Source organism: Giraffa tippelskirchi, chromosome 5 (assembly GCF_054371585.1).
Source record: "Giraffa tippelskirchi isolate mGirTip1 chromosome 5, T2T-mGirTip1v1.2.pri, whole genome shotgun sequence".
Lineage (NCBI taxonomy): Eukaryota > Metazoa > Chordata > Mammalia > Artiodactyla > Giraffidae > Giraffa > Giraffa tippelskirchi.
Window position 1 is genome coordinate 134,553,137 of NC_137279.1, and position 18,525 is coordinate 134,571,661.

Here is an 18,525-nt window from a genome sequence, read left to right on the forward strand (position 1 = left end):
CCATCATTATTAGTTTAATTTTTATTTTGTTAAGCTTGATGATTTTTACAGTAGTAAAAATTTAGAATTCTGACCCTGGATTTAGACATTGCTGAAAAATGGGTTTATTTCTATCCCCTCCCAGGAGCAGTTCAGCGGGGGGTTTCAGATATTTGTTTTGTATACATACCTTAGCTCCATCTGAATTGTAAGCACCCTGAGAGTCTGTCTCATAGTTAATTGTATGCTGCTGTCTTCCATAGTGTCTGCCCCATTGTAGCAGGCCTCTATACATTTTCTGCCCAGTGCTTCAGAGGGGAGGGCGGAATAGATACACAGACCCAAGGGTGACCCTCAGCGGCCTACTCTAGATCAAGAAGCCTGAAACGTCTTTGGAATATATTATATACTTACATATGATACTAAAATCTATGTGCATTTTGCATTCTACCTTATAATATGTGTGTTTGTATTGATATTTTTCCCTCCAAGTTGTTGAGTAAAATCAATGTTTCTCAAAGATCCATTATAGTCATTCTATGACTTTGTAGACTTCAGCCTAGCAAGTTGTTTTATACCACCCACTACACTTTCCTTGGGCGCATTGCTCAGTTTCAGAAGGTATCTGGTGTCATTGAACACCTGGTAGGAAGGATATAAAAGATTTTTCTTCTCATGGTTCCTACATTTTAGTTGGAAGCTAGGTGATATTTGCAGCCTGTCTATCTAAAGTATTTTCAGTGAACAGATCTATTTGGGAACTTACATACAACTGAATATTTTAAAAATACATTACATTTTAAATGTTTTTCTCAAAGACCACGTATGATATTGAATTCATTTTGTTTTTAAAAGATTCTAAAAATAAAATGTTCATATAATCAAAACTAGAATTCTGTCAATTTTTAAGATAGAAAAAGTAGTCAGCCTTTTAGGCAAAGAAAATGACAAAAACTAGTATTAAAATATGCCATGTTAAATGTAATAGAAATTGTGACAGTTTTAAGTAAAATCTATTTAAGTTAATCATATTAAATATATAATAATTTGGGGCTAAGTGAGTGAGTATTACAACAAACTGTCACAGAGAGATCAACCATGTATGTGCTTTATTTATTCTAGATTTTAGAGAAAAGTGAGCTCTAAGATTTTTTCTTTTAAAAAATTAAAAACCATGTATTCAATTATTGTATATATAAATTTTTATGACTATCCTTTGATATTAATGTCATTATTAACTATTTTTATTTCTTTTTTTATTTAGAAAGCACAACATCAGGAAGTATGTTTGAAAGAAATACAACACAGTCTTGAAAAATCAGAGAATCAAAATGAGAGTATTAAGAATTATTTACAGTTTCTTAAAACCTCTTATGTAACAATGTTTGGATAAATTTTTGTGTTTACTTTCTATAAACAATAGATTTTTACTATGAGTAAAAAGTGATTAGGTAAAAATTAAATAAATATGTTATCTGTTGCTATACTTTCTGATTTATGCGTGGTGCTATTAGACTTTTATGTAAAGATTTTTGAAACATAATTTATTATCCAATTGAAACTTTAAAAGAAGATATGTGTTAGTATTCCTTTTTTGCTGGATAGTCTTCACTTAACTTGGATTAATATCTATTTAACTTATTTTGGTTTCTAGAATATTTTATACACAGAAAAGAAGCTAGAATCATTCTTTGTGACTATAACCACCATTCAAATGAATTTGTAATAAACCTGGGCCAATTATGAGCCAAATACATGATTTTAAATAATGTATGTAATTGTTTTACATTATAGTGCTATATGTGTATATATTAACATAATAAAAGAAAATACTCTGAATATTATTTTTAATAATGATATAATTGCGTACTTTCTAAAGATGCCAAATGTCTGAGTGTACTTAATATTGTTTCAAATATATGCTAAAATGCCATTATAATTTCTGTGAGGTTTTAAATATAGAATTTTAAGTCATGGCTTTGTTACATGCCAACTGACAGTGACAGATGGAAACATGTTGGCATGCATTGTGTCCTTATAAAGAATAGCTCTTTAGTCTCTCCTGTGAATTTATAGTCTCTTTTTGTTCATCTTATGTTAGTGATTGATATTATTAGTGTAGACATTCTGAAACCCCTGAGTTAACTGAGAGATTAAAGAGGAGTGATTTTTCCTTCCCCTTCCCATGGCCAACTCACATGGGATGACCAAAATAAACACTCTTAATACCAGGAAGCTTTAGAGTGAGATCTTTGTTATTGGGATGGAGTAGAAGAGACACCAAGAACATGTTCTCTGTAATCTCCTATGTGTCAAGTCAGGATACTCTACAAGGGGACAGATTTAATTGACCAAGAATCAAGTAATAGTGACTCCTCTCAGAGAATGGCTTGAGAGCTGTTTATTCAAAGGACACTCAGGTCTCAAAAGATCATTCAAAGCAGCAAGTTGTGTACTACACAGTCCAGCCTGTGAACTGAGCTCAGTCCCTCCAAGATGTTTTATCTACTTCTCTGACCAGAAATGAGGGCCTGCTTTTCTCTGGTCCCCTCATTCCTAAGACTGCCGTGTCATCTGCAGGGGCTTATTTCCATTACCCAACTGCTTCATAGTATTTTTCAAAAATACAGTAATTTCAGAAACTGGCCACATTTTTTGCCTAACAATTGCTAACAATATTAGTGTTGCCTTTTAATTTTAAATCACAGTACTTTTGTTACATGCTTGACCCTTGTCGTTCTTCATCTCCTTAAGCAAAGACAGCCTTAAGAAATATTCTCATGAAAGAAAAAAAAAATACTCTCAAGAAAGAAAACTAAGGTTCTTGAGTATTTTCCACTAGACTGTGAACTCTTTAAGAACAGAACTGTATCTTATTGACGTTTCTATTTCAGCTACAACACAAGACCTGGTATATAGACACTTAGTTGATGTTTGTGGATAGGTAGATAGATGGGTGTTAAAAGAGGGAGGTATTCATATTCCTGTTTTAAATATGAAGAGTATAAGAGGGATTACTCCTGTGGCTGTGGTATAAAACTCTTTGAGTTTTAAAGTTGGTATTTGAACGTGAGTCTTCTGACTCTGGAGAAGGCAATGGCACCCCACTCCAGTACTCTTGCCTGGAAAATCCTCTGGATAGAGGAGCCTGGTAGGCTGCAGTCCATGGGGTCACTGAGTCGGACACGACTGAGCGACTTCACTTTCACTTTTCACTCTCATGTATTACAGAAGGAAATGGCAACTCACTCCAGTGTTCTTGCCTGGAGAATCCCAGGAACGGCGGAGCCTGGTGGGCTGCCGTCTATGGGGTTGCACAGAGTCGGACACGACTGAAGCGACTTAGCAGCAGCAGCAGCTTCTGATTCCAAAATCTCTGTATACTTTTTTCCTGTTGTAAGCAGTGACAGCAGCATTATCCCAGTGACAGCATTGCTATTATTTATTGAGCACTAGTCTGTGCCAAAGTTCTGACTCTGGTACATGTATTAATTCATTTACCCTTTGTCTAATGAGATAGGTGCATTTACTTTTCAGGAAACCAAAACACAGAAAAGTAACTCACTCAAGGTCACACAGCTAGTAAGTAGCAGGTATTCAGAATCTCTTTCTTAGCTACGACCATACTATATTCATGTGTATTTCATAAATAAAGGTAATGATTTCTTTTAACAATCATGTATTACTTCATCTATGAATAATTTCTCTTTTAAACATTTTTAATTTTATCAAAGAAATTTGTGCATATGATATTTACTTTTTTTTTTTAAATAAATTTATTTATTTTAGTTGGGGGCTAATCACTTTACAATATTGTAATAGTTTTTGCCATACATTGACATGAATCAGCCATGGGTTTACATGTGTTCCCTTTCCTGGACCCCCCACCCACCTCCCTCCCCATCCCATCCTTCTGGGTCATCCCATTGCCCCGGCCCTGAGCCCTTGTCTCTTGCATCGAACATGGAATGGTGTTCTGTTTCACATATGATAATATACATGTTTCAATGCTATTCTCCCAGAACGTCCCACCCTCACCTTCTCCCTCAGAGTCCATAAAATTGTTCTATGCATCTGTGTCTCTTATTCTGTCTCGCATATAGGGTTATCGTTACCATCTTTCAAATTCCATGTATATGCATTAGTATACTGTATTGTTGTTTTTCTTTCTGGCTTACTTCATTCTGTATAATGGGCTCCAGTTTCATCCATCTCAGTAGAACCGATTCAAATGTATTTTTTTTAATGGCTGAGTAATATTCCATTGTGTATATGTACCACAGCTTCCTTATCCATTCGTCTGCTGATGGACATCTAGGTTGCTTCCATGTCCTGGCTATTGTAAACAGTGCTGCGATGAACATTGGGGTACATGCATCTCTTTCAATTTTGGTTTCCTCGGTGTATATGCCCAGCAGTGGGATTGCTGGGTCATATGGCAGTTCTATTCCCAGTTTTTTAAGGAATCTCCACACTGTTCTCCATAGTGGCTGTACTAGTTTGCATTCCCACCAACAGTGCAAGAGGGTTCCCTTTTCTCCACACCCTCTCCAGCATTTATTGCTTGTAGACTTTTGGATAGCAGCCATTCTAACTGGTGTGAAATGATACCTCATTGTGGTTTTGATTTGCATTTCTCTAATAATGAGTGATGTTGAGCATCTTTTCATGTGTTTGTTAGCTATCTGCATATGGTATTTAAAAGTTGGTCCTCACCATATTTTGGCTAGACTATGGAAGGAAAAGACCCTAAGGTTGGTACTTGGATGTAGTGACACAGAATAGCAAAGGAAATTTACCAGAACTAGAACTTCAGCAATCTCCGTGCTTAACATTTCCATGTGAAGCATTAAGCACAGACATTGGGTTTTTCTGGCATGTGAACCAAACTCAGTGTCAAGGAGGCTCACGGTCAGTCCCCTGGAGTCCCCAAGTAGTGTCTGCTTCCAGCTTCCCATCATCCCAGATGGGGAAAGAAAACCCTTGTTCCCACAGTACTAATAGGCTGGCAGGATTTTCTCTTTATCCTTGATATTCAGGGTCTCATTACTCTTTAAGTTCTAAATGTTTCCTTCCATTATTTATGTGATTATTACCTCTCTACATATTCGTCCCCTCTTCCTTATTTTGTCTGCTGGATCTGACCTCCACATCACTTGCCTTTTCCCTCAGGGTATCTGTTACAGGACTTCTTGTGAGGCATTTCTTCCATCTGATGTTTCTAACCGCATATATGGTTCTCAGGGGCAGTCATTCTCTTTTTCTGTTGGATACTGAATTTCTAAATAAGTCTTGAATTTTAGTTCCTAAAAATGTTGGAGTTTTTTTGTATTTTGCACTGTAATTCCATTCTATTTTCATTAAAATTCTCTTGTTTCTTCCATTGGTTCTACTTCAGTAGGCATCTCCTGTTTCTGTTCTGTTGGCCATCTTTCTTTCAGAGCACTGTGAGTGAGTTTTAATTTTCCTTGCCTACTCATGGTTGTGGTTCCCTCAGTACTTGCCAGCAGCCTGCCTTGCATATTTCTGGGGCAGTAGGAAACGGAGTGGTGAAAGGCACCATGGCTTCAGTTCTCATGGCCTAAAACCTCTTACCCTGCAATGTGGTGCTGTGAGAAACCATTCTGCTCCCAGACTTTTCCAGTCACAAGCATCAGTGCTTTCCCAGCTACCAATATTGGAAGCACATCACTCCACTGAAGAGTCTGCTTCAAGGTTTTCTGGGGTCAGCAAGTTTTTTGCAGAAACAATGAGTGAAGTTCCTTTGGAGGGGAACCACGGGCAGCGTGTCTACCAGGAACAATGTGCAGCACTTTAAAGAAGGAATTCAGCCTGTATTTGAGATTTGTTCATGATTTTTATTTTTAGGGTAAAATAACTCTTGGAGTTTTATATTGGGTATGATTAACTTTTCATAATCAAAACAAGCATTTATATACCTAAATGTCTCTACATTTGTGTATATAAGTTCACATATGTTGGTATGAGCACAGAGGAAGGTGTAGAAAAGCCTATGTGCCTTAGTAGGGTTGGAGAAAATAGTAATAACTTTTCACTTATTCTGATGAGATTATATTTCTATTTTTTTCTAATCAGATTTTAAAAAATTCAAACATTAGAGGACAGGCATGATAGGTATAGAGTGGAAGAAAAGTAGACTTGATAAGAGGTTATGGTCTGACATTGAATCCTGGAATTTGATTTTCAGAGGTGGACTAATTTGGGACAAGGAGAAAGTGGAGAGAAGCCTGACTGAGGAGGAGCTTGAGGGGTCACTGGAGTCCAGGGTATTGAGCTGAGAAGTCTTGAGTGTGACGCTATCTGTGTGTGGAAAGCTTTGGGATAGAGCTGAAGGATAAGCAACTAACCTGGTTAAATGTGAGCAGATGAGTAATGACTCTGGTAAGGAGTGAAGTCTCTGGTTGCATTTAGAATAAAATCCAAAGTCCTCAACGTGACCTTTGAGACCGTGCCCCTCTCCTCAACCCCTCAGACCACTCTCCTCACCCATTTGCCCAATTGTGCTTTGTTTCCTTGAAAACTGAGTTCTTTTCTTCTTATCCTTAAATGCTCTCTGTCACTCTTGGCCTGACCAAATCCTACTGATTCTCTCATATACCTTCTAATTCTTTTCTTTCATAATTGACAATTATTTGCATAATTATATGTTTCATATTTGTCTTACTAGATTTTAACCTTCATGAGGATTTACTGTTTTATAGCCTACAGCTAACAAGGTGCCTGGCACACGGCAGATGCTAAGTACATATTTGTTGGATGGATAGATGGATGATGGGCTAGTGATATTGCTCCTAGCTCTGATCTTCAAAGTAGGGACAGAGGATTTGGCTACTAAAGGGAAGTTGTATAGAGTCTGGGAGAATGAGTAGCTTTCACTTTTGAGAGCTGCCAGGGAAGCAGTTTCCTGGGTGAGGGGTCAAGTTATCTTTCAGGCAGAGGTAGAGACAAAAGACTTAGGATGTAGAGACCTTATTTATAATCTGATACGCATGTGTCCCAGAGGCCGCAGTGGAAAATGGGAGGGAGCAGGTACTGGAAGTCAGGCAGATAGAATGGGTTCTACTTAACAGCTGTTTGCTTCAGATAGTTTAACAGGAATTTCTTTTCTTCTCTAAGAATTAATAAAAATCCCATACATTGTCTTCTCTTCTTTTGATGCTACTGAACTGGGAAGTTGGTTAAATCCCAAGTGTACCTTAGTCGTTTTGATTTATTTAACATTATAACCAGTTGCAGTACTTTCAGATAACACATGCACACACATGCACATACTTGCACAAATATTTAAAAATAAGTAACATTTTCCTTAAAATTTAAGATTTCTTTAAAATCACAAAGTTTAGTCTTATTTTTAAAAATAACTTTAGTATCTTGCTTCTTATATAAGTTTAATTTGGAGTGGGCACTGGAGATAAGAACAACTTCCTTTATATCTAGTTTGTTATTAGATGAAGTTAACATTGACAGTTGTTTATGGCCAAAAATAAAAATATTAAACCTGTTATTAACTGTCATACATTACTGACTAGAAACATTTTAATTATATACTATGAATGCTTTTGGCAAGCTTAAAGTTTATTTTTTGCAGCTTTTTGGTAAAATAGATATCTTTCCCTATCATTCAAAAAAACGAACTCAATTAAAAAAAAGAATTAACGAGAGGGCATCTAAAGCCAGGGCAGTAAGACATGGTCCTAAAAGAAAATAATGATTTCATTTTAATAATTAAATTTCTTGAATAATAAAATAATAAAACCTCTTGACTCTCACCTGGCTGTAATATTGCCTAAACATATTCTTATTTTTAAAAGGTTTGTTTTCACCTCTACAGATAAAACATTTAATTACCTTAAAATTTCATAAATTTTCATTTCTGTTCTAGAAGTTTAACTTTGTTTTTACTATTTTAAACTTATTTGAAAAAAATTATTTTTTAGCCTTATCAGTAGTACCCATAAACTTGAACACTATCAGAAGTTGAAGCATTTCAAGAAATAATTTTAATTTCAAATGAGCTGATTCATGCTAAAACTCTAAGCATAACACTTGAGGGTAAAATTGACAGGAAGATTTTTATACTTTCTTTTATCTGCCCAATGTTTAAAGAGCTGTTACAAATTAATAAAATATAAATGCCTGTCAGATAAAATAGCACAGGGAAAAAACAAACAACTCAGAAGAATCACTAATGACCAATAAACATGTTTATAGGATGTTCAGATTTTATTAGTAAAGAAATATAAATGAAAATTAATCTTTTTTTTTCCCCTACAGTAATTTAAAAGGTATAATCTTAGCATTGACTAGATTGGGTAAAATGAGAATGATCATACACTACCAATAGCTTACTGTTCCCCTTTCTCTGGATATATCATAATATTTATTGCTCCATTGTTGGATAGTAATGTTGTTGCCATGTTTCTGTAGTGAATATCGTTACGTACAATTTGTTGTCTGCATCAAGTTATTACTTTAAGATAAATGCCTATATATGAATTGTATCAAATGCCATGAAAAATTTCAAGATTCTTGAAACACAGAATTGTTCATGCCATTTGCTACAATAATTTGCAATTTAGCCATTTATCGTAAAGTATAGTTAAGTGCTGGCAGAACTTGTTAAATGCCACTTCATTGCTTAGCCATTGCCTGGTACCTAGTGAAAACAGTTCTGTCATTCAGCATTCAAATGAGTACGAATTTGGTCATCGCTCAGTTTAGTTATATCTGTCAAGTAGAAATGTGAACATGCTTTGAAAATTATAGAGTTCTGAAACTGTAAATATCAGTATTTGTTCCTAATTTTAGAAGTGCTGTATTTTTTATTTCTCATTAATATTTAGTTGTTAGCAGTTTAGTAATACCTGAAGCTGGTGTTTATTCTCCCATACCTCTATTTATTTTACCATCCATTTGTATTAAAATTTTCTTATGTTGTTAAAAGTCAGGTGTAGATAGTATGAAATGAATTCCAGATATGAATTTTCACTGAAGATAGTTATATAAAACATTTCCTACTTTGTGAATTGTTTTTGCCTGCCACTTTTTAAAATTATGACTTGCTGATCAGGATTTTTGGTTTTTGAATTCTTCATGAAGTTTATTAAGATGTGAATTAATAAATGTTTTAAAATAAATATCAATAATATTTGTGATTGTGAGGGGTTCAGTCATATTTCAAGGCCTTCCCCCTCCCCCACTTATTTTGAAACTGCCTAAGTAACAAATTTTTTTAAAATTGAAATGTAATTGACCTACAATACTGTGTCAGTTCCAAGCATACAACATAGTGTTTGCTATTTCTATACATGATTATCAGAATAAGTCCAGTTACCATCTGTCACCATACAGAATTATTACCATATTATTAACTATATTCCCCATGTTGTATATTTCATCCCTGTGACTCATTTATTTTGTAACTGGAAGTTTATCCCTCTTAATCAGAGTTTTTAATTTGAATATTGTGTTAGGATTCTCCAGAGAAACAGAATATATATGGCATCAGCTCATGTGATTATGGAGTCTGAGACGTTCCATGATCTGATGCCTGTAAATTGGAGTCCTGGGAATGCTGGTGGCATTCCTCAAAGGCCTGAGAGCCAACGTATAGTTTATAGTCTTGAGCATAAAGGCCTGAAATCCAGGAGTGCCGAGGGCAAAGAAGGTTGATGTCCCCACTCATTGTAGTCAGGCGAAGAGCCAGTGAATCCTCCCTCTACCTTCTATTCCAGCCCTCAGTGGATTGGATGAAACCCGCCTACATTGGGAATCTGCTTTATACACATTTTGTATGTGAAATTTCCCTCTAAGCACTGGTTATATGTATCCAACAAGGTTTGGTATATTTTATCTTCATTATCATTCAGTTTAAAATGACTATAGATTTCTATTTTGACTTAATATTTAATCCATGGATGACTTATGAATATAGTTCTAGTTTTTAGGCAGTTGGTTATCTTCTAATTATCTAATTTCCTAACACATGGAAATGTTTCAGATATCTTTCTGTAACTGGATTCCAGTTAAATTCTTTTATGATGAGAGAATATACCATGAACAGTTTCAGTCTTTTGATGTTCATTTAGATTTGTTTGAGGTCAACTTAGTTGATAGCATTTTTCAGGTCTTCTTATATTCTTACTGTTTTTTGTCTATTTGTTTCAATTACTGAAAGAGTTGTATTAAAGTTCCCAACTATAGTTTGGAATTTGCCTATTTTTCCTTTCAGTTTATCAGTTTTTGCTTTATACATTTTGAAGCTCTATTGTTAAGTGAATATACGGTTAGGACTGTTATGTCTTGGTGAATTGACCCTTAGTATTATATAATGTCTATCTTTATCTTGGATAATATTCCTTATTCTAAAGTCTACCTTGTTTCATATTAATAGAGCCACTTAAGTTTTCTTTTAATTTGTGATTGAATGCTATATTTACTTTTAATACTTTTATTTTAGGCCATCTATGCTTTTGTATTTAAAGAAATTTCCTTACAAACAGAAATCTGACAATCTCTGCTTTTTAATTGAGATGTTTAGACAATTTTCATTTACTATAATTAATGATATGGCTGAATTTAAATCTACCATCTTGCTAATTGTTTTCTAATTGTACTATTTGTTATTTTAGTTTCCTTTTCCCTCATTTGGATTAATTAAATATCATTATTTCATTGTATCTCTATGATTGGGTTATTAATTATATTTTTCTTTTTATTTTTAGCTTGTTTAAGACATACATCTTTAAGTCCTCACAGTCTACCTTCATGTAATAACACAACACTTCACATATAATGTAAGAACTTTAACACTGTATAATTTCACTGGCTCTCTCCCATCTGTGTTACTATTATTATTATCATTATCCCATTTTACTCCTGTATTTGCTATAAACCTCACGATATATTGTTACTATATTTTCTTTGACAGTTACCTTTCAAAGTGATTAAAAATAAGAAAAACTGTGTTTTATGTTTACCCTCATTCTTACCATTTATGGCATTTTTTGCTTCTTTTTGATCCATTTTTTCCAGTTAGTATCATCCTGCTTATGTCTGCAAAACCCTTTAATGTGTTTTGCAGTGGAAGTCTGTTGGAAATAAATTCTCCCACTTTATCTTTTTCTGGAAAAAACTAGTCTTCCTTTTGAAAGATATTTTTACTTTCCATAGAATTTTATATTGACTTTTAAACAAAAGTTTAAAAAGTTCATTTCTCTAACAAAATTCATTGTCTTCTGACTTCCATAACTTCTGACAAGAAGTACATTGTCAACCTTATCTTTATCTCTGTTTTGATTCTTTCCTTGTTTTTTTCCCCCACTCTACTACTTTCAACATTTTGTCTTTGATTTTCTATAGTTTAACTTTGATGTGTCTAGGTTTTTCCTTTTATTTTATTTTTCTTATCATCCTTAGAGTTATCTGAGCATCTTAGATCTTGGAGAGTTTTGTCTTTCATTAGTTTTAGCCATTACATTGTCACATGTTTCTCCTGCTTTGTTCTCTCTTTCTCCTCATTCTAAGACTCTAATTTCTTATATGTTAGACTTTGGATATTGTCTCACAGCTCTTGGATGCTCTGTCCTCTCTTTCTCTCCCTTCCTTTCCCCTTTTCTTTCTTTCTCTCTCTCTTTCCCTTTTTGTTTGTTTCAGTCTGGATAATTTCTGTTGATCTACCTTTCAGTTCGCTGGTTGTTTTCCTTGGTTAGGTCTAGTCTGTTAATAAACCTTTTGAAGAAGTTCTTTATCTCTGATATCATGCTTTTTATTTACAACATATCTATTTAACTTTTATAGTTTTTATTTTTCTGCTGAAATTTCCCATTTGTTTATACATATTGTCTACGATTTTCATTAGTTCCTTTAACACAGTAACCATAGTTACTTTTAAGTTCCTTTCTAATAATGTCAACATTTGTGTGTGTGTGTTAGTTGCTCAGTTGTGTCCGACTCTTTGTGACCTCTTTGTGAGTATACTTATTTATAATTTTATTAACTTTTATAATTCTAAGTCTATGGATAACATTTTTTTAGTATTTTACAGATGATAAATGCAGATTCTTTAAACAGTTCTCAGAAAACCTCTTTATTAAAAATGTAAGCTTTTATCTAGTTCACAAATGTTTTATTTAGCTTATAAATAATTAATCCAATAATAAGCTGAGAGTTTACTGTGACAGTTGGTGATGTGGAAGACTATTAGAATATATTTACACATTAGAGTTTAATTGATTCAATGTGATGTCCTTTTATGGGATGATAAATATGTAAAGAAAGCAGTAGCCTATGATTATGGCATTAATTCCCACAAGAAGTAGATTAAAATTAGATAGTATAATCACTATTAATACTCAGTTGAGGGTAACTGGAATGGCTGGGAAAATAAGATTCTCTAAGCTAATTTATAGTCATCAGGTTGGTACTGATGGTGGGAGTGTTAATAAATGATGGGCTGCTGTGTGTGTGTTAGTGAGCATCAGCCAAGAAGGACTGTGTTTACTATAGGAAATGGTAAAGGCTGTGCCGCCATGATAAAGCTTTATGAGGCTGCAATAACTTTCTAATCCTAAATGTTTCAGAAGTGAATTAACAAAATCTGTTCAACTGCCAATAATGAGGCAATTCTGTAACCGTATACTTCAGTTAATGATTTTGTATTCCCAAGTAAAGGGAGACATTTTTACTAAAAGAAAAAAAATGAAGTTACCTATCATATGTTGTTGGATTGACAAGAGTGAGGTGTAATGTAAGATGGAGTGCACTTACTGTTTAATTATTATAAAGGCAATGGGAGACAGTATAAAATAGAGTTTCTTAACTCTCAGTTCGGTTCAGTTCAATCACTCAGTCGTGTCCAACTTTTTGCGACCCCGTGAACTGCAGAGTGCCAGGCTCCCCTGTCCATCACCAATTCCCAGAGCTTGATCAAACTCGTGTTCATCGACTCAGTGATGCCATCCAACCATCGCATCCTCTGTCATCCCTTTCTCCTCCTGCCTTCAATCTTTCCTAGCATCAGGGTCTTTTCAAATGAGTCAGTTCTTCGCATCAGGTGGCCAAAGTATTGGAGCTGCAGCTTCAGCATCAATCCTTCCAATGAATATTCAGGACTGATTTCCTTTAAGATTGACTGATTTGATCTCCTTGCAGTCCAAGGGACTCTCAACTCTTCTCCAACACCACAGTTCAAAAGCATCAATTCTTTAGCGCTCAGCTTTCTTTATGGTCCAACTCTCATTCTTAACCCTAGTTCCCATTTAATTTAAGTATGTGTATCTGTCAGTATAAGTTTTTTTTTCTTCAGACTGCTTACACATATTTCTTTGTAAAATTATTTCTAAGTATTTTGAAGTTTTTGTGTAGAATCAGAATTGTTAGCTTCTAACTACTGACTAATAATATATATGAATACTATCATTTTTATCGTGTTTTCAGTTATATTACTAATTAATTCTGTTTTCCAATGGATACTCTGGCCTTTTCTAAATAGGCAGTAAAAGATTATAATTAGCCGTATTAGTATTAACACTGTACTTTAGTTAAGTATCACTTGTGTTTAAAATGTCTGTTACAAATGATTTATTTATAGCAGGATCCAAACAAAATCCACACATTGCATTTGGTGGACATGTCTCCTGAGTTTTTAACAGTTTCCGTTCCTTAACTTTTCATTTATTTATGGAACATTTACATTTATTTATGGAATACATGGATCATTTACCCTAGAGAATTTCTTACAGTCTGTACTTGGCTGATTATATTCTCATGACATTATTTAATATGTTTCTTCATCTTCTGTCTTTCCCGTAAACCAGTAATTAGGTCCAAAATCTTTGTTGCATTCAGTTTTAAATCTTTCTGGCAAAAATACTTTGTTGGTGGTGCTGTCTGCTTTCAACTGCATCACATTAGGAGCAATGCAATGTCTGGGTGTCCTACTATTATTAACATTAAAATGGACCAGATTTGGATTCAGATGATGTCAGACTAATTCATTCACTAAAAACGAATTACCATCAACTTGTTACCAAATGCTTTTAAGCAGCCATTGATGATCATTGCCAAGTCTTTTATTTTACTAAGAAATTTTACTATGGTGAGTTTCAAATTCTGTTATTCTTCTGCATCTATTCATTATTCAGTTTCTATTAAAAAAATCTTCACCTCCTCAAACTGTTTAATTATCCTGAAGGAAAGCTGAAATGCTTGATTCAATTTTTAGAGTAATGAGTGAGTGCCTAGTAGCCTCAAAAAGTGACAAATAAGATTTTGGGTTTTTTAGTATATTCTTACAGATTTTATGTATAAATACATATATACATTATACATATAATATATGTATATGCATACATGCTAAGTTGTTTCAGTTACGTCTGACTCTTTGCGACTCTATGGACCATAGCCCACCAGGCTCCTCTGTCCAGGAGATTCTCCGGGCAGGAATACTGGAGGGGATGCCGTGCCCTCCTCCAGGGGATCTTTCTGACTCAGGGATTGAACCCATATCTTTTATGTATCCTTCATTGGCAGGCAGAATTTTTACCACTAGTGCAACTTGGGAAGCCCATCAAGATATATATATATATATATATATGAGTGTGTGTGTCTATAATATATATATATATATACATATATATGTTCATATGTATGTATGTTTATATGTCTGACTATCTATATATATATGTATATATATGGAGAAGGAAATGACAACCCACTCCAGTGTTCTTGCCTGGAGAATCCCAGGGACGGGGGAGCCTGGTGGGCTGCCGTCTATGGGGTTGCACAGTCGGACACGACTGAAGCGACTTAGCAGCAGCAGCATGTATATATATAATATGTCTATGTATGTCTCTCTCTCTCTCTCTCTCTCTTTCTCTCTCTCTCTCTCTCTCTATATATATATATATACAATATATATATATATACACATACAAACACTGAGCCACCAGGGGTTTCCCTGGTGGCTCAGTGGTAATGAATCCACCTGCTCACGCAGGAGATGTGGGTTCGATCCTTGGATCAGGAAGATCCTCTGGAGAAGCAAATGGCAACCCACTCCAGTATTGTTGCCTCGGAAATCCCATGAACAGAGGAGCCTAGTGTGCTATAGTCCATGGGGTCACAAAAGGGTCAGATACAATTTAGCAACTAAACAACAATGTCTATTTTAACCCATCACAGTAACTTATTTTTATTTTGTTTTAAAATAAACCTCTTTTTCCTATGATAGTGAGTGAGGTCTGGGTAGGTATGTGTGTGCCTGGTTTGCATTTTCTAGTTTGTATGTTTCTTATTTCATATATGTGTTCTTAAAAGATTTTCTTGCTTTCATTTTTATATATAGTAAAATATGGTCTTTGTGATTTCTGATATTGAGAATTTATTATCTTTTTTTACTTCATTATTAATTTTTCCAAATCGTCCTTGTTTTGTCCATTTTATCTGACATGGAGTAATTCTGATGTATATTAAAGTCTCCCACTCCATGTGTGTCGCTGTCCATTTTTCATTCTACATGAAATACTTTTTTCTACATAATATAATGTTATTATTTAATATTATCCTTTTTTCCTTCATAGGTATCAAATTGTGCCTATTTCATTGATTTTATTTTGTTTCAATGACTCTTCATGGAAACAAGGAATTTGCTTCTTTTCCCATCTTCTCCCTTTCTCAGTCTTTGATAATTTAGTCTGCGGTTGTAAATTCCATCATTTACTGGTGTTTAATAGAGCAATATAAAATTACTTTAAAGATAAAAATTAATGTTATAAAATAATCATTTGAATTTATATTTTTATCTTTAACTGATTTCATAGGAATCCACCCCTAGTCTGGAAACCCTGAGGCCGGCAATAAAAAAGAGACTTGTTAAAGAGACTTCTAAATTTCTGTGAAAAGGTGAGGAAAATGCTCTTTCCTTTTGTTAACAAGTAAACTGACATTCAATAAGGAATTTGAGGCTTCTTAATTTTTAAGATAGATTTAAAAAAAAAATAACTCAGAATAACATGCAATCATTTCAGTTTTTGTTTGTTTTTGACATTAATTCTAGATCTACATTGGGCCTTACTTTTTTGAAACTTGTTCTTATCATATATGAGGCTACTTTTCAAGTTTCAGTCAGGGTAATTCTTTTTCAGTTTCTTCAATGATTGTTGATCTCACACATTTTTAAACTTAATTTTATCATTAATAATTTAATTATGAAGATAACAAATGTTTATTTAAAAATAGAAGATACTGAAGAATATGATGTGAAAGTATTACTTCAGCTGATTCTCATCCCAAATTCCACTCCCCAAAGTAGCCACTGATAATAGTTGCCTGCTACTGCTGCTGCTAAGTCGCTTCAGTCGTGTCCGACTCTGTGCGACCCCATAGATGGCAGCCCACCAGGCTCCACCGTCCGTGAGATTCTCCAGGCAAGAACACTGGAGTGGGTTGCCGTTTCCTTCTCCAATGCATGAAAGTGAAAAGTGAAAGTGAAGTCGCTCAGTTGTGTCCAACTCTTCGCAACCCCTTGGACTGCAGCCTACCAGGCTCCTCCATCCGTGGGATTTTCCAGGCAAGAGTACTAGAGTGGGCCTAATCATACCATTTAACCTTCAAAAGATAGCCTAATTCTCAAGTAGTTTAGTCTAAGAAAGAAACAGAATCTGGTTCTTTTACAAATAGCAAGAATTAATTTTCAATATTTTGAAATTTTAGTAACCCACAAAGCTAGAGATTACTGAATAATATTTAACATGTTTGTTAATGCTGAAGTGGCTAAGTAAAAATTTTTCTGAAATTTATTTTCCTTTGTCTCTTCTGAGTAAGAGCATAAGCTACCCTTTTAAAAAAAGATGTTTTTCTATATTTCTAATATGTATAGAAAGTTTTACTTGCTATTACTATCCACATAAAATCACAGTAAAATTGTAATAACTTAAGTTCTATTTTAAAAAAATGAAAGTATAATTTAGCAGTGGCCTTTTATATGTTTTTCACTTAATGCTGTCCTTTTAAGGCCATACATTCCAGTATCCAAGTTTTAAAGTAGTTTGTATACACCCAAGAGGCAAGGCCATGACTTTAATCATTTCCTCACCAGAACTTCAATTATGCCAAGCACTTTTTAATTATCCTGCAGCCCACAGTCTATTCTTAGTCAAAAGCTTGACTTGTACACAGGCAGTATATTCCTCTGTGGCAAGATTCAACTCACCACTTTGCAACCCCACCCATGAAAAAGCTCTGTGAATTAAAAGCTACTAAATTAAGTATGTATTTTTAACAGCCTCAATTTTAAAGTCAATTTTGGCATGACAGTAGAAGATATTTTTTTGAAGTACAAAAATGCTAGGTTGGCATTTCATGGTATTTTCAGAATGCAGTTTGTTTTTCAGGTTGTCTCTTTACAAAGTTAGTTTCTTCCAACATTTTTTTTTTCTACAGGGAATAGATATAGTCATCTTGTCCCATCACTTTTATTTTTGTATTATTTAAAAAGATTCTGAACAGAAAAGAGCAATTATAGAAAAGGGACTTCTGTGTGAGGACAGGGCTGTAGGTTAGCAGGAAAGATCTGGAGGCCCAGGAGGCTGCAGGGGAAGCCCAGAGCTGACGTGTAGCTGGGCTTAGCATTTCATGCACAGATCAAAGCCTGAAATAAGTCCGAAATTAAGAGATAAGTAAACTACATAGAATGATTGTGTTTTTTTTCACTTCTTAGTAATGGAAGATCTATTTTTCCCAGTGAATGTAAATAGAACACAAAGTCATTTCAGGACAAGCTTGTATAATATTTATATAACATAATCATTCAAAAAATAGTTAATGAGGACCTATTCCATGTAAGACCCTGTGCTGCTTTTGTCATAATGTAGCTTCAATAATTTACTGCTTCATGATCTAAAGAAAATGCAGTGTTCAAAATGTGAACTTGAGAAACATGCCAGAAACTTGTGGGCTCCATAAACACAGTCTTCCTTGTTTTTTCTTGCCTTCATCCACCATAAAGGCGGGAATATCTAAAAACTCAATTACCCAGCCTGCCTTTCAGCTAGAAGCTGCATAATGGGATTCTGGCCACTAAGGTGTAAAGGGAAGGCTATAGGTGCCACATGGTTTCTTTCTGCCAAAGGGCTCTGGAAATGCTACCGTCGTCACTAAGGGCGACAGAACTGAAAGCCAGGAGGCTGGGTCCTTAAACATATCCTGGGCCACCATACTAGCTGTGGACTGCCTGCTCTGGGACTTCTTGTGATGTGACATGAAGGAAGCCCATCCTTGTTTAAATCATCATTGGTTGGGGTTCCTGTTACTCTCAGCTGTATACATACTGTTAGCTGTCTGCATTACTAAATGACTCAAGAATAATTTAATTTGGCAGTAAGCATGACAATGGGCTTCCCCGGTGGTGCTAGTGGTAAAGAATCCGCCTGCCAATGCAGGAGAGATGAGATGTGCCTTTGATCCCTGAGTCAGGAAGATTTCCTGGAGGGGGGCATGGCCCTCCAGTATTCTTGCCTGGAGAAT

The 18,525-nt window shown here is 34.8% G+C and overlaps 1 protein-coding gene across 30 annotated transcripts in view; it reads left to right on the forward strand.

Moving 5' to 3' along the window:
• Positions 1 to 1,821, forward strand: part of ODF2L (outer dense fiber of sperm tails 2 like) — a 39,307-nt gene extending 37,486 nt beyond the window's left edge. For all 30 annotated transcript variants that reach the window (XR_014053554.1, XR_014053553.1, XR_014053555.1 and 27 more), the window contains one exon: positions 1,244 to 1,821. Coding sequence is in view for 26 of the 30 variants with exons in the window: in XM_081489974.1 (XP_081346100.1) it covers positions 1,244 to 1,372 (129 nt within the window). In the remaining 4 variants the exon portion in view is untranslated. The remainder of the gene's footprint in view (positions 1 to 1,243) is intronic.
• The last annotated feature ends 16,704 nt before the right edge of the window (positions 1,822 to 18,525 follow it).